Raw genomic sequence first — 12,677 nt, 5'->3', positions numbered from 1 at the left:
AGCTTTTAAAGAAACACATATTAAACGTGAGTCAAGGGGTCACAAGTGGATACAAACCAGAAAGCTTGGATAACACTGGTCTGTGGTGAGGTTACAAGGACACTTTTTAGTAGCTATCCACTGTAAGCAATGCAATCACTGCCAGAAATCCATTTTCCACCGATGAAGTAACTGATCATACAAAACCTGAGCCTTTGAAAAGTGTGCTTGTCAGACTGCACTTAGTGATACAAAAAGATCGGATGTTTTTGAAATGTCTAACTGACTACTGTATGGGGTAAATGTGTAGCAGTAATTCACTGTAAAATTCAGGTTGTACACTCAAACCCGGGACTTGTAACAATAGTGTGGTTGAATTGAACCTTCGTTTTCAAAGTGGTATTTTGCCGTGCTGGTCTGGGGGGCCTAAGAGTCACTGGCAGAGTGCCGGGCTGCGGCCTTGTTGACCTTCAAAGCGGAGACGAGGGCCCTCTCCATCCCGCCAGCACCACTTGTGGCAGGAAGAGAGGCTTGTTGACTGGCCCCTAATGGCCCCCCTGGCCCACGGGAACATGGGTCGGCAGGTTAGAGCTGTTGCCCTGGTGACCACGGGCACGTAGGCCAAAGAGAAGGGGAGGTCGGGAGATAAATGGACTGAAAGATGGGAACAGAGAACAAGGTTAGGAGGCACATATGTCCAAAGAAAGGTAATACATACATGTACTGTATGTTGTGCTAGAGTCAATCCCATCCAAATGAAAGGTATATTTATACGTACAGTCGGAGAGTTGGACATGTTAATTAAAAATACATCGGTTTTTTTCTCAACTGTAGTTACTTCACTCGGATGCACTTTGCAGAATGATGTTTTTGCAGAGCTTTTGTGAGCGGTGACTGCCGCATGAGCAAAGTGCAGAGCGGCGGCAATTAGCTAGAAAGTGAAACATACACAGAGGGACTCACAGGCACTAAGCCGGGAAACTGGGATTACACATAGAGGGAGTGTGACTTCATCCTCGCTCTTACTCCACTATACTTCACCCTACATACCAAATAGCTGTTTCCTGTTGTGTTAATGTTCACAATAACACAGAAGCTGACGAAGTCTGGTCTTTGTGGAGATCTGCGCTCTCCAAGTGCCTTTTCTATTTCATTTCAATTTGAAAGAATACATAATCATATAACACACAACACTGAATGTAAGTAATTGGCCAATACTTAGTGTCTCGCTGACAACACGCTGTTTCACCTTCTGATCGTCTCTCTGTATACTCTCCTTCTCCTAAGGAGCGGACAGAGAAAGTGTTTGTTTTGCTTGAGTTCAACCAGTGGCACACATACTGAATGTGTGTGTGTGTGTGTGTGTGTGTGTATAACTGATATCATAACTGCCGGGTGACAATCTTTGCACCCTGGGGTTGTACAGCTTTCATGGAAATATAAACAAAGGCAATGTTTCACTTTTTCTAATGTTTGAGTCACTTCAGGAAAAGTAATCAAACAATAGCCCAGAAAGGAGCGGCTTGTATGCAGAGAGGCAGGTGTTAATTCAGCGCGGCTCCTGGAGTGGCTAGTCTCGGCCCTCTGCTATTAAAAGTAGGGTAAACACTGGCACAAGAGACTGTCAACATTTATAGGAAGGACTCTTAACCGACACAAAACACTTGTGTCATTCTATATATCTCGCAGTCTGTTTCCTTCTTTCTCTCTCCGTGTCTCTTGCGTCCACCCAGCCTGACCTAATCAGCGATAAATTGAGTGCGTTTGTCAACAGCACAGCCCCCTTAATTAGCAGCCCATTGCTATAAGCTCATGTGTAAGCATCCTGGTGCTGCGTGAATGTGCATGTGTGTGCGTATATATATATATATGTATATTGCCAGCATACAGACGGACCAGGCAGGTCAGGCAGCTGATGAGTCAGTCGGTGAACATAGCCTCCTGCATATCCAGATGGAGAGGTTTAATGGGTATTAGACATGGAGGGGCTAAACAGGTAAATGGGGAAAACTACAAGCTGCATATAGAGCCAGCAAAGCCTCCGAAAGAACAGATGGGAGTCAATGCACAATTGAGTTTGTGTGTTTACGTCTGTTAAACGTGTCTACAAGCAAAGAAAGCTGGGTTTTAATAAAGATACACAATGCACAAAGCAACACAAACATTTCCCCGTCTGTATAGACAGTATCCCATTCCACCCATCTCCGGATGACTACATAAATACCACAGAATTCCACCTTCACATATTTCTCAATTCCTTCTCCTGTAATGGAAAACATTATTGTCGTCAAGGCCAGCATCAGGTGTGCGTTGTGAATGTGGTGTGTGTGTGTGTGTGTGTGTGTGTGTGTGTGTGTGTGTGTGTGTGTGTGTGTGTGTGTGTGGGAGGTGGGGGTAGCTCCCACTCTGCCATGTCAACTCATACTCGATGGCTTTCTAAATTTAAAAAAAAAAAAAAAGAAAGAGAGGAAAAAAAAAAATGCTCTCAGGGACTTTGCTGCATTCCACTTCATGAGCACAAACAAACGGACCAAAAAGCCATTCTGGAGGGAGGAGTGGGAGGGGTGTGGGAGGGGGGGAGCAGAAAAAGCCCCTTAAAAAACCGAGGGAGATAAAGAGGAGAGGGGGGGGGGGGGGGTGGGGAAGGAAGCAGGAAGGCAAGCAGACGGTGCTGAAAAACCAAAGTGACTCCACTACCGATAATGAGCGGATCATTTAAAAAGCCCTCCTCAAATTGCCTTGAGGAGGAGAAGAGAGAGGAAAAGGCTTGAAAGGTTTTGAGAGATTTTGGGCGATGGAAGAAGTGGTGAAGGGGAGGGGGGGGGTTACAAAATAGAGATGGGGACGTGTAAACATGTTGGGCTGTCAGATACACACACACACTGTAGGCTCACACATACAGTATATACACTGAAACATATGGCTTTAAATCTGTGGTGCGCAGGTCACACCGTCGGTGGAGTTGACCACCTGAGCCCACTTGGCACCATCTGTATCTCATTGAGTGTGAGGAAAAGCGCATGCCTGAGTATACTATCTGCACAGGTTTTAATATCAAAAAACATAAACATGTTGGTCTTATCTTGGTCATGGGCACACAAGGCAGCCACCGACAAAGTGTAGTCGCAATTATTTCACATACACAAATATAAAACCATGAAATGAAAAAAAAGTGTTGTGAAATGAAAGTGAATTAAATTAAATACAAAAGAGCAACAAAAGCAGGCAATCCATTTGGACTAGATCAAATTAAATTCTGCTGTCTTGTGACCTTGTGCTTCAAAAACAAAATTAAGACGTGTTAAGACGTTTTTGGGGGCCACAGGAATATATCAGTCAAAGTAAGGGTTGAAATACAGTATGTACATGGACGTGTGTGTGTGTGTGTGTGTGTGTGTGTGTGTGTGTGTGTGTGTGTGTGTGTGCTGTGTGTGTGTTGTCAGCAGTGGTGTGCCATGCTGCAGTGGCAACCAGCCCAAGGCCCTGGGGATGCCAGCTAGCTGGCGGCAGAGTATCAACAAAGCACAACATGACACAACATGGCTGGACTGCAGCTGAGCCCATGATGATTGTAGTGAGGGAGATTTGTTTATCTGTCTGTGTGTGTGTGTGTGGACTACATGGTGTGTATGAGTAGGTGCACTGTATCATGAGGCTAATCTGTTTGTGTGCAGGTAGGATGTGATCACTTCATGGCGTGTATGCATGTGTTTGGTTACCAGCTGCCCTGTCTTCCTTTCAAAATATGAATATAAAGTTGAAGGAAGTTGAACTTTTTTTGCCCCCTTCACATTTTTGTACATGCACATGTCATTTATGAAGAGAGCTTCATGTACTTCAACTTAAAGCTGCTATTGTTTGCAACTATCTGGGGATTAGTGAACATTGTGCAGCATTTAGCTGCTAAACAGGCCAAATATTTCCCTCTTTTAAAAACATTAAAAATATATATATATATATATATAACCACACTGCAAATATGAAAACACTAGCAAATACACATGTTAGAAATCATAGTTGAGGTTTCCAGGGGACACTGTCCTTCATCATCCACCCCTCACTTCCTTCCAGTCTTTACTCTCTTTCCCTTACTCCCTCCGTCCCATTCTTCCTCCTCCCTGTGCTCGCCTCTCCTCCCCTTTCCATCTTGACACAGTGCACTGAGCCTAATCGTGGATAATTGGGTGGGAGGGGCAGTGGGCCGTCCCTGCCTTTGTGTGCAAAGGGCAAGTGGTCAAGTTAATGGGGCCCTTGTGTCGAGCCGGGAGCACTCTGTCTCTCTCTTTTTCTCTGTTCGATCACTCACTCGGCCAGTCAATCTCAGTCTCTCAGTCAGCTTGTCTTTTCTTTCACGGCTGAAGCTTTTTTCCCCGCTGTTTCGATCTAGTTTCACCTCATTTCCAGCGGCCTCACTTCTCTTTTCCCTACCAGCCATTCAATGTGTCTTGTCCCATTTTTCCCCCCTCCTCCTCCTCCTCCTCCTGCGCCCTCTTGTCTTTTTCAGCCTTTCTCTCTTTCTCTATGCAGCTTGTTCTATCTCTTCTCTCTGTCTCTCCAGCAGAGTGTTGGGGAGGAGAAAACAGACCTCTTTAAAATATCAAAAGACAGATCAGGAGGCCTCGACGGTCCCTCCCTTTCTCCCAACTCTCCCTCCTTCTGACTGATAAACAGCAGAGTGAGCTTGCATGATTAGCTGCTGTGTACTGCTTTCCCTCCCTCCTTTATCCCGCTCTCTTTTCTTCCTGTGGAGGGGTAGACTGTTGACTGGGCTTGATATGTGTGTGTGTGTGTGTGTGTGTGTGTGTGTGTGTGTGTGTGTGTGTGTGTTACCTTGTCTGGCACCAGCTTAGCCTGCAGGAGGCCATTGTGTGTGAAACACAGGCCACAGCCGATCTGGGCCCAAAGGAAACTTTATTACATCTGTGAACATTTAACTCTGCATTGTTAATAATTGAACACACACATGTTTTTAACACAAGCAGCTTTGTCAACCAGATCCATGTGATAAGTATTTATTATTATATTAATCATCACAGAAATGATATGACATCTGCAAGGTGACAGATAAACTGTATTTGTAATAATTAAATGATGTTTTCAAGAGGTTTTATTTATGATATTACACTGTAGCAATAACTGATGTGTTAAATTGTGTTTTTGTACATATTTAATTAATAAAGAAAACTACATTTCTTGAAGAAAATGTATTTATTTTTTATTCATTCACAACAAATCACCCACCCTTAGACTGCAAAGTACAACATTCATTACCCATTGATAACAGTGAAGCAGAGAGAAGTTAATATACTGAACTATAGGCCATGTCCACGCTAAATTAAAAATATTTAACTTAAATACAATTTTGTGTTTCTTGTGTCAAACCCCCAAAACAATACAAACATGATAGATGTACATCAATAGTGTCCTGATGCAGTGAAATGCTCAACAAAAAGATCAGCGTTGTTAGAAGGATCCAAGCAGATCCGATTTAAAGTTGATCTGGATTACTGTGGACATGGCCTGCAACAATTCTAAAAGTTCAGTTTGATAATTAAAACAATAGCCCAGCAGAGACACATGTGTACAGATAGATAACACAGTGACACACTGTTGGAATAGAGCATTCCTGTATGATGTCAGCTGCAGCACATGACCTTCTATTAATAACACTGACCGTCAGCGGTCCCTCGACTGTCTGTCGACGTCACAGTGAGAAGCGTCCTCGCACACGGCGCCGATATCACAACGAGAAGTGACCACATTACTGTCTAACGACGGGGAAATCACTGCAAATCAAGAGTGCATCGGGTGAAGGCTTTGCCAAGAACAGAGGCAGTGATGCTGCAGGAAGCAGCAGCGCAGAGTGGATAACAGCACACAGTGATGAAGTCACTGTACACAGTCAAGATGGTATTCGTGTGTGTGAGCCCGCCGATATCAAAAGGTAAACAGCAAACTGCATTAAAGATAAAAATGTAATTAAGCACACTTTGCTATAGGAACATTTTTGCAATGCAATTTAAGTCCTCAAAGCATTGAGACCACTGATAACAACTGGCTTAATTTACTTTTCTTAGTAGTTACACACACAGGGAATACCTCTCATTTCTGAAGGTGGATTATTTTATTCAACATGAGGGATGTAAACAGCAGCCACGGGGAGATACTGCATAGCTTCTTGGCTGTTGTATACAGCAATGGATCACAGTGAAATATGGAAACACTTTACTAGTGATAGGTACAACTTTAGGCTCGAGTGGCCCGCTGACACTTGGCGTTTCTTTAATACCACGAGAAAGGAGAAACGGCTGAACACACGGAAAAAGACCTGAGTAAAACTTGTGCTAAGATAGAAAATGCCAACAGAAATATGGAAACGGAATTGGTCTGAAATGTGTGAAAGTGTTTTGCCCTTGAAGATACAATGAGATCGTGTGACAGTCAAGAAACTAAGGTTACACATAGTTTATCAATTTAAAATCATATTCTAACCCCCGGATGTCCACTGGATGGATTTAAAATATTATTCCAAGTTGTTAGGCAGACACCTTTTTTGTGTTTTAAATGAAACGTCTTTATAATCATTGCGAAAACAGATACTTTGTTTCCTTTTAAGTACTTTCTGAATAATGTATATAAGCAGAAAGCTTCGCAGACTACAGATACAGTTGAGCTGAATATATGTAAAGACTAATTAAACATTTAAAAGTCAATGCAGCACTTCATAGAGCCGTCAAGCATGAACTTCATTCTGTGGTCACGGGGGACGAGAAGGGCAGCAGACTGTCTGCACCCAGTGGACATTGGGGGGAAGAGACCCTTGAGAGGTCTGCACTACAAAACAAAAGGAGAAAGTAAACCCTGCTCTCTACAGCATATCATACATAGTCTTTATATTCCACAGTATTGGGGTCAGTAGTCACTAAAACATATGTGCATGTTCTCTCTCTTCCTGAAGGTGGGTTCACACTAATACGAGCGTTTGGTTTTGATCCGCTGCCACAAGGATCTGATTGTTGCCTTGCTAAGTCACTTTAAAGAGCTAAATGTTTGTGAGTGAAGTGACGTAGCTCCACTTCTGTCACTGGATATGTTTGAGTCATGATAGCAGACACAACGAGGCTTGATATGTGTGTGTGTGTGTGTGTGTGTGTGTGTGTGTGTGTGTGACACAATGTTGGACCTTCACCAGTGGCAGTTTAAAACTTAAAAGCGGGAGTCGGGAGTTAAAGCCTGTTGAACGGTTCAAAACAGATGACAACACAAACAGAGCCGTGTCAAATTAAATAGCAATGTGATGTATTTCAGTGTACTTTTAGCGAGCTGTAGCTCCAGGGCGGCGAGAATTGCTCCTTAGTATGAACGTCTCTTAATATGTTAATGTACTGTTGTAAGTAATGCACAAAAGAAGTTCTTAATACTGACCTCTGACTGGGATGAATGAGTTGTATTAGAGGAAATTAATGCGGGGGAAGAAGGGAAAAAAGAGAAATAATGGAAACACAAAGGAAACTGTGAGCTGCTCCACAGTCTGTGATAGTTAATGAATTAGAGCTGGCCTTCATGCTGGGGGCAGAAACACAGTGGCATAGGTTAATACTGACAGGTTAAAGAGGGCCAACTGACTGAATAACTGACACCTACAGTAGTAGACGCAGGAAATGTCCATGTAACTGTCGGCTTGTTGGCTGGAATGACGACTGGATTAGCGACTAATTAACGACCATATTAGGGAATTAAACTGGTTACTTGACTGGCTGGCCATGTGGTTCATTTCCTGGATGGCTGATTAACTAAAGGGACGATGATTAAATGACGTATGACTATTTTGGAGACCATTTGGCAGACGGTTAAAACATACTAGGTTGGAATATATCCTCCTCCTCACCCACTGCTTTGTTGTTCAAACTACAAAACATGCACGCTTCAAAGATTGTCCAAAGCCATGCATCATCTGATAATAAATCCTGTCAGTGGCCAGTATGAAAAATTGTGAAAAATGTCTTAAATTTGACCCCATTTAGTTTTGCTCTCTGTGACTTAACACTTGATATTGAGACAAATAACCGTACAGTATTTGAATACTGCTCTTTCAGTGCAATTCCTCCTCCTCAGTTAGTTCCTTGTGGCTCACATTGTTGACATGACTCTGTAGCATCACTCCATTTCAAATATCCAAAGCTCGTGGAGTGTCGAGCTGAGGGCTCGCTCGTTTTGGTTCACTGAGTGTGGCTGACAGGATGAGGTCCTTTGGTCAAGGTGATGAGGAGAGGATAGTGGATGTTCTCATCGTATGCGTCTTTGCCCTCCATCAGCATCTGAAAAACACAGCATGAAAAGCATAACCACACACTTAATCCAATATTTCAGTTTGAAGGAGAACATTTTCTCCAATTTCATCAATATATTCAATATGTTGGGGCGTCCTGGTTGCCTAGGGATTTAAGACCCATGACCATGTAATCACAACATTGCCTCAACTCCTGTCACCTTTTCACATTTTACACTTTTGAAATATGGATCGAAAGGCCCCAAAAACTATTTGTTTTTTGTTTTTTTGTTCTTTTCTGTGAAACTTAAAATCTGAAAACCCTGTCAATCAAGTCATACTTACAGGTTAGATCAAGATCATGTGTAACGACAGTAGTACGGCACAGATACGGAAACGAGGCATGATCTCCAATGTTATTTTATACTATTTTAATTCTGCTATTTTATACTATTTTAATTCTGCTATTTTATACTATTTTAATTCTGTTATTTTATACTATTTTAATTCTGTTATTTTATACTATTTTAATTCTGCTATTTTATACTATTTTAATTCTGTTATTTTATACTATTTTAAATCTGTTATTTTATACTATTTTAATTCTGTTATTTATACTATTTTAATTCTATTATTTATACTATTTAATTCTGCTATTTTAATTCTGTTATTTTGTACTATTTTAATTCTGCTATTTTAAATCTGTTATTTTATACTATTTTAATTCTGTTATTTTATACTATTTTAATTCTGCTATTTTAATTCTGTTATTTTGTACTATTTTAATTCTGCTATTTTAAATCTGTTATTTTATACTATTTTAATTCTGTTATTTTATACTATTTTAATTCTGCTATTTTAATTCTGTTATTTATACTATTTTAATTCTGTTATTTTATACTATTTTAATTCTGTTATTTTATACTATTTTTAATGCTACTTCACACTCATTACATCAACACTGTGATTATTGTACAGTAATTGCTCTTATTATGTCTAATCTAAGGTGCTGTACAAATAAAGCTTATTATTATTATTATTATTATTATTATTATTATTATAATATTACATTACTTTATGTACAGTAGTAGAGCTCAAAAGCAGATAATATTGATATATAAAAAAAACTGGAAATCAATAAAAATGGAAATATTACCCCTGCAGGACTCTTAATAGTAGTTTTTTATGCCTTCATCACTAAATTGCTAATAATTCTAGTTTGTAGGTTTATAGAAAATAGGCCCAAAATCACAACAATTGGATACACATAAATACACATATACAGTTCTTAAGGAGGCACCATTAAGATTTAGCTTAGTGAGCCACGTGGCGCCACAGTGATATGTGGATCATTTTAAGTTTCATTATTGATTAATCTGCCAATTATATTGATTAATTATTTGATTGGAAAAGAAACTCAGAAACGACAGACCTTCAGGAAAGCAGAAAATAACTTTGAGAAGTTTAGCAACAGAACATTTGAAGTGGCTGATTAAAGTTCTGTAAATCCATTAACTGTTTTAATTGTGCTAATTGTTCGAGCTCAAGTGTACACACCCCCGCACACACAGACACTGACTTTCAGACACAGCTTTGTGGGACGCCTATGTGCTGCTTACTTGGGACAGTTTGGGCATTCACCAGCGAATCAGCTCGCCCAGCGTCTGGACGAGTGATCAGAGACTAATGAAAGTGAGTTTAGTGGGTCTCCTCACGTGGGTGGGTGTGTGTGTGTGTGTGTGTGTGTGTGTGTGTGTGTGTGTGTGTGTGTGATTGTCTTTGTGTACATGTGTGTGGTGAGAACAGGATAGCGGAGAACTGTGTGAAAAGGTTTCTTCACAACAAACAGAAACTCACACTGACCCCTAATTCACTCCCGTCAGCGGCATGTAAGTAATATGCAAGTGACCATTCATCCAACTCAAACCTACTTACATTACAAACTGCAGTACTGGCTGTGAGCTGCTTTCCTAACAAGTTAGACCATCGTGTGCTACGCTTCTCCAGCATCAAATACGCAGATCACTTTATAACTTATAGCCCTGCAACTAAAAGACTACAAGATATAATTGTGATTTATTAAAAGATTGTCGATAGTTTTTCTTCTGCTCTGAGAACAATCCCTCTCTCGCTATAACACTATAATAAGTTGACAGGACAGTTGCACACACAGTTCTAAATGCATGTGATAAGCAGGGAAGTGTGTGTCTGTGCAGGTAGCGCCAACACAGACGACTCCAGCAGAAAAGTTAAGTCAAGTCACAGAGCACGTTTAAAACAGCTGTTGACCAAAGTGCTTCATTTTAAACATATTGAAATGTGATCATCCTGTAAAAACGCATTCCTGGTAGATGTACTTTATCATTATTACTTAATTATGCATTTATTACACATGCAGAAGCAGTTACGATGTAGACGTTGGGAGTAAAACAGGTGTAGAAGCAGAGAAAGTGGAGGTCTAGAGCCTTTCTTGTAAATATAGTCCACAATGTGACAACATCCAGGAAACAGGTTTGTGTGACGCAGCTCTCTCACATGTCTCATCACTCCCTTTCCCACACCTTGTCCTAACAAAGTGAGAGACCTTTGCCTCACACCATCTCTCCCCGTTGCACCTTTTTCCAATTTCTCTCCTTTTTTATGCTGACTATGAACAAACTGCCGGTGTTTGCCTCTCCCCTCTGTACCTCGGTCCTTCCCTTTCTCCCCCAGTGCCCTTCATGTGCGTTATCTTCCTGTGGCCATCCCTCCAGGCATCGGCCGGTGGTTGAACCTCTGACCCCCGGAGAGCGAGAGAGAGAGCGCGAGAGAGAGAGAGAGAGAGAGAGAGAGAGAGAGAGATAGAGGGAGGCAGAGAGAGCGAGAGCAGACGGCCCAGGGGGTGGCTGGGCGTGGAGGGGCAGCTGCCTGCCCCCTGTGCTAAGCCAGCTATGGGGACCACGGCCAGCATTCACATTCAAATTCTACCAGGCGGAAGGAGCAAGGAAGCGATAGATGGAGGGATGGAGCGGGAGGGAGGGGGCCTTAACGCGGTGAGGGCTAAGAGCTCGCAGAGGTGAAAAGTTTAACAAGCAAAGCTGTTCCTCCTGATCGCAGGCTGCCTAATCAGCTTCATGGGTGGCTGGCTAAATCGGCTCTCAACGCGACCCCCCCCACCCCACCGACCCCACAATCTTTTCTCTTTTCTTTTCCTTTCCGAAGTGCAAGTCATTTATTTTATTGCCACTTTCGCCCCAGTTTCTCTCTCTCTCTCTTACTCTCATTTTGCCTCTCTATTTCTCTGCTTCCTTCCTTTATTTCCCATTTATTCTTTCCCTGCTTGTTCAGACCGAAGAGAAAGTGAACAAGGTGGAAAATGAAAGAGAGGGGGGGCTCTGAGACAAGGGAGGGAAGGATGAACCGGATGTCTGGGGTCTCTCTCGGCAGGATTAGGAAAGAGAGAATGAGGGATTGGCTGGATGGAGAGACGAGTAGAGTGAGGGATAGAAGGACAGGCTTGAATAAATAGAGAAGTGGGTCGTGATGTAGGAAATGGGAAGATAGAGGGGAGCAGAAGGAGGGAGAGTGGAAGAGGGTGAAGGAAGATATGTCAAAGAAAGCGGGGAGGGAGGGAGGGAGGGAGGGGGGTAGGCAGGCAGCTGAGGGGGGAGAGAGAAAAAGAGTGAAGGAGGGAGACAGAAAGAGGCAGGGAAATGAGTGTGAGTGCATGGACACAGTGGGGATACTATTTATGCATGTGAGAGAGACGGGGGATCTACACATGTGCACACACACTCTCTTGCATGTGTGTGTGTGTGTGTGTGTGTGTGCGCGCGCGTGTGTGTGTGTGTGTGTGTGTGTGTGTGTGTGTGTGTTTGAGAGAAATTAAAATTCATGACTCTCTCTTCACAACCATTTGAGTAACAAGATTAAGATGGCGGGTTAGAAAATAGCGCTGGCATTATCAGGCTGCTTGCAGTCCCTCCAGCTGCTTGCCTCTCTATTCCACAACAGTGGGGATAAGAGGATAACGCGCTAGCCCTGTCTGCCTGTCCCAGCACAAGCCTTACACACACACACACACGCACACGCACACACACTGCCGCTGCACATCGGGCCTGCTGTCTGCAGTCCCTCGCGTGCGTTTGTGTCGGAGGGCGAAAGTGTGTATATGTTTGGGAAACTGCAGAGTAGCGAGCTGGGGGTCTCGAGATGATTTGTAAAGAACTGCTAAAAACACTCCCTGCTCGCTCTTTTTCCCCCCACACAAAGCAAACATTAAGACAGGCAGCATATTCCAAACAAAATCAAATCTGACATGTGTCGAATCTGGCACAGCGAGGGATGCCAGTATACTCACAGCGACTCGGGGTACGTTTGTTTAACAGCGTCTGTGCCAGATGGAGGAGCTTGTGAGTCGCTTTGGGAGCATGAAAAGAAGTAAACTCGG

General features: G+C 42.5%; 1 protein-coding gene across 1 annotated transcript in view; it reads right to left on the bottom strand.

Moving 5' to 3' along the window:
- Window positions 1–5,168: 5,168 nt before the first annotated feature.
- The window catches only part of camkmt (calmodulin-lysine N-methyltransferase), a 92,163-nt gene continuing 84,654 nt past the window's right edge, over window positions 5,169–12,677 (bottom strand). The window contains exon 12 of the mRNA XM_029449477.1: window positions 5,169–8,297. Coding sequence (XP_029305337.1) covers window positions 8,199–8,297 — 99 coding nt within the window. The 3' untranslated portion in view covers window positions 5,169–8,198. The remainder of the gene's footprint in view (window positions 8,298–12,677) is intronic.

Source organism: Cottoperca gobio, chromosome 15, assembly GCF_900634415.1.
Source record: "Cottoperca gobio chromosome 15, fCotGob3.1, whole genome shotgun sequence".
Classification (NCBI taxonomy): Eukaryota; Metazoa; Chordata; class Actinopteri; order Perciformes; family Bovichtidae; genus Cottoperca; species Cottoperca gobio.
This window is presented reverse-complemented; position numbering and strand designations above follow the sequence as displayed.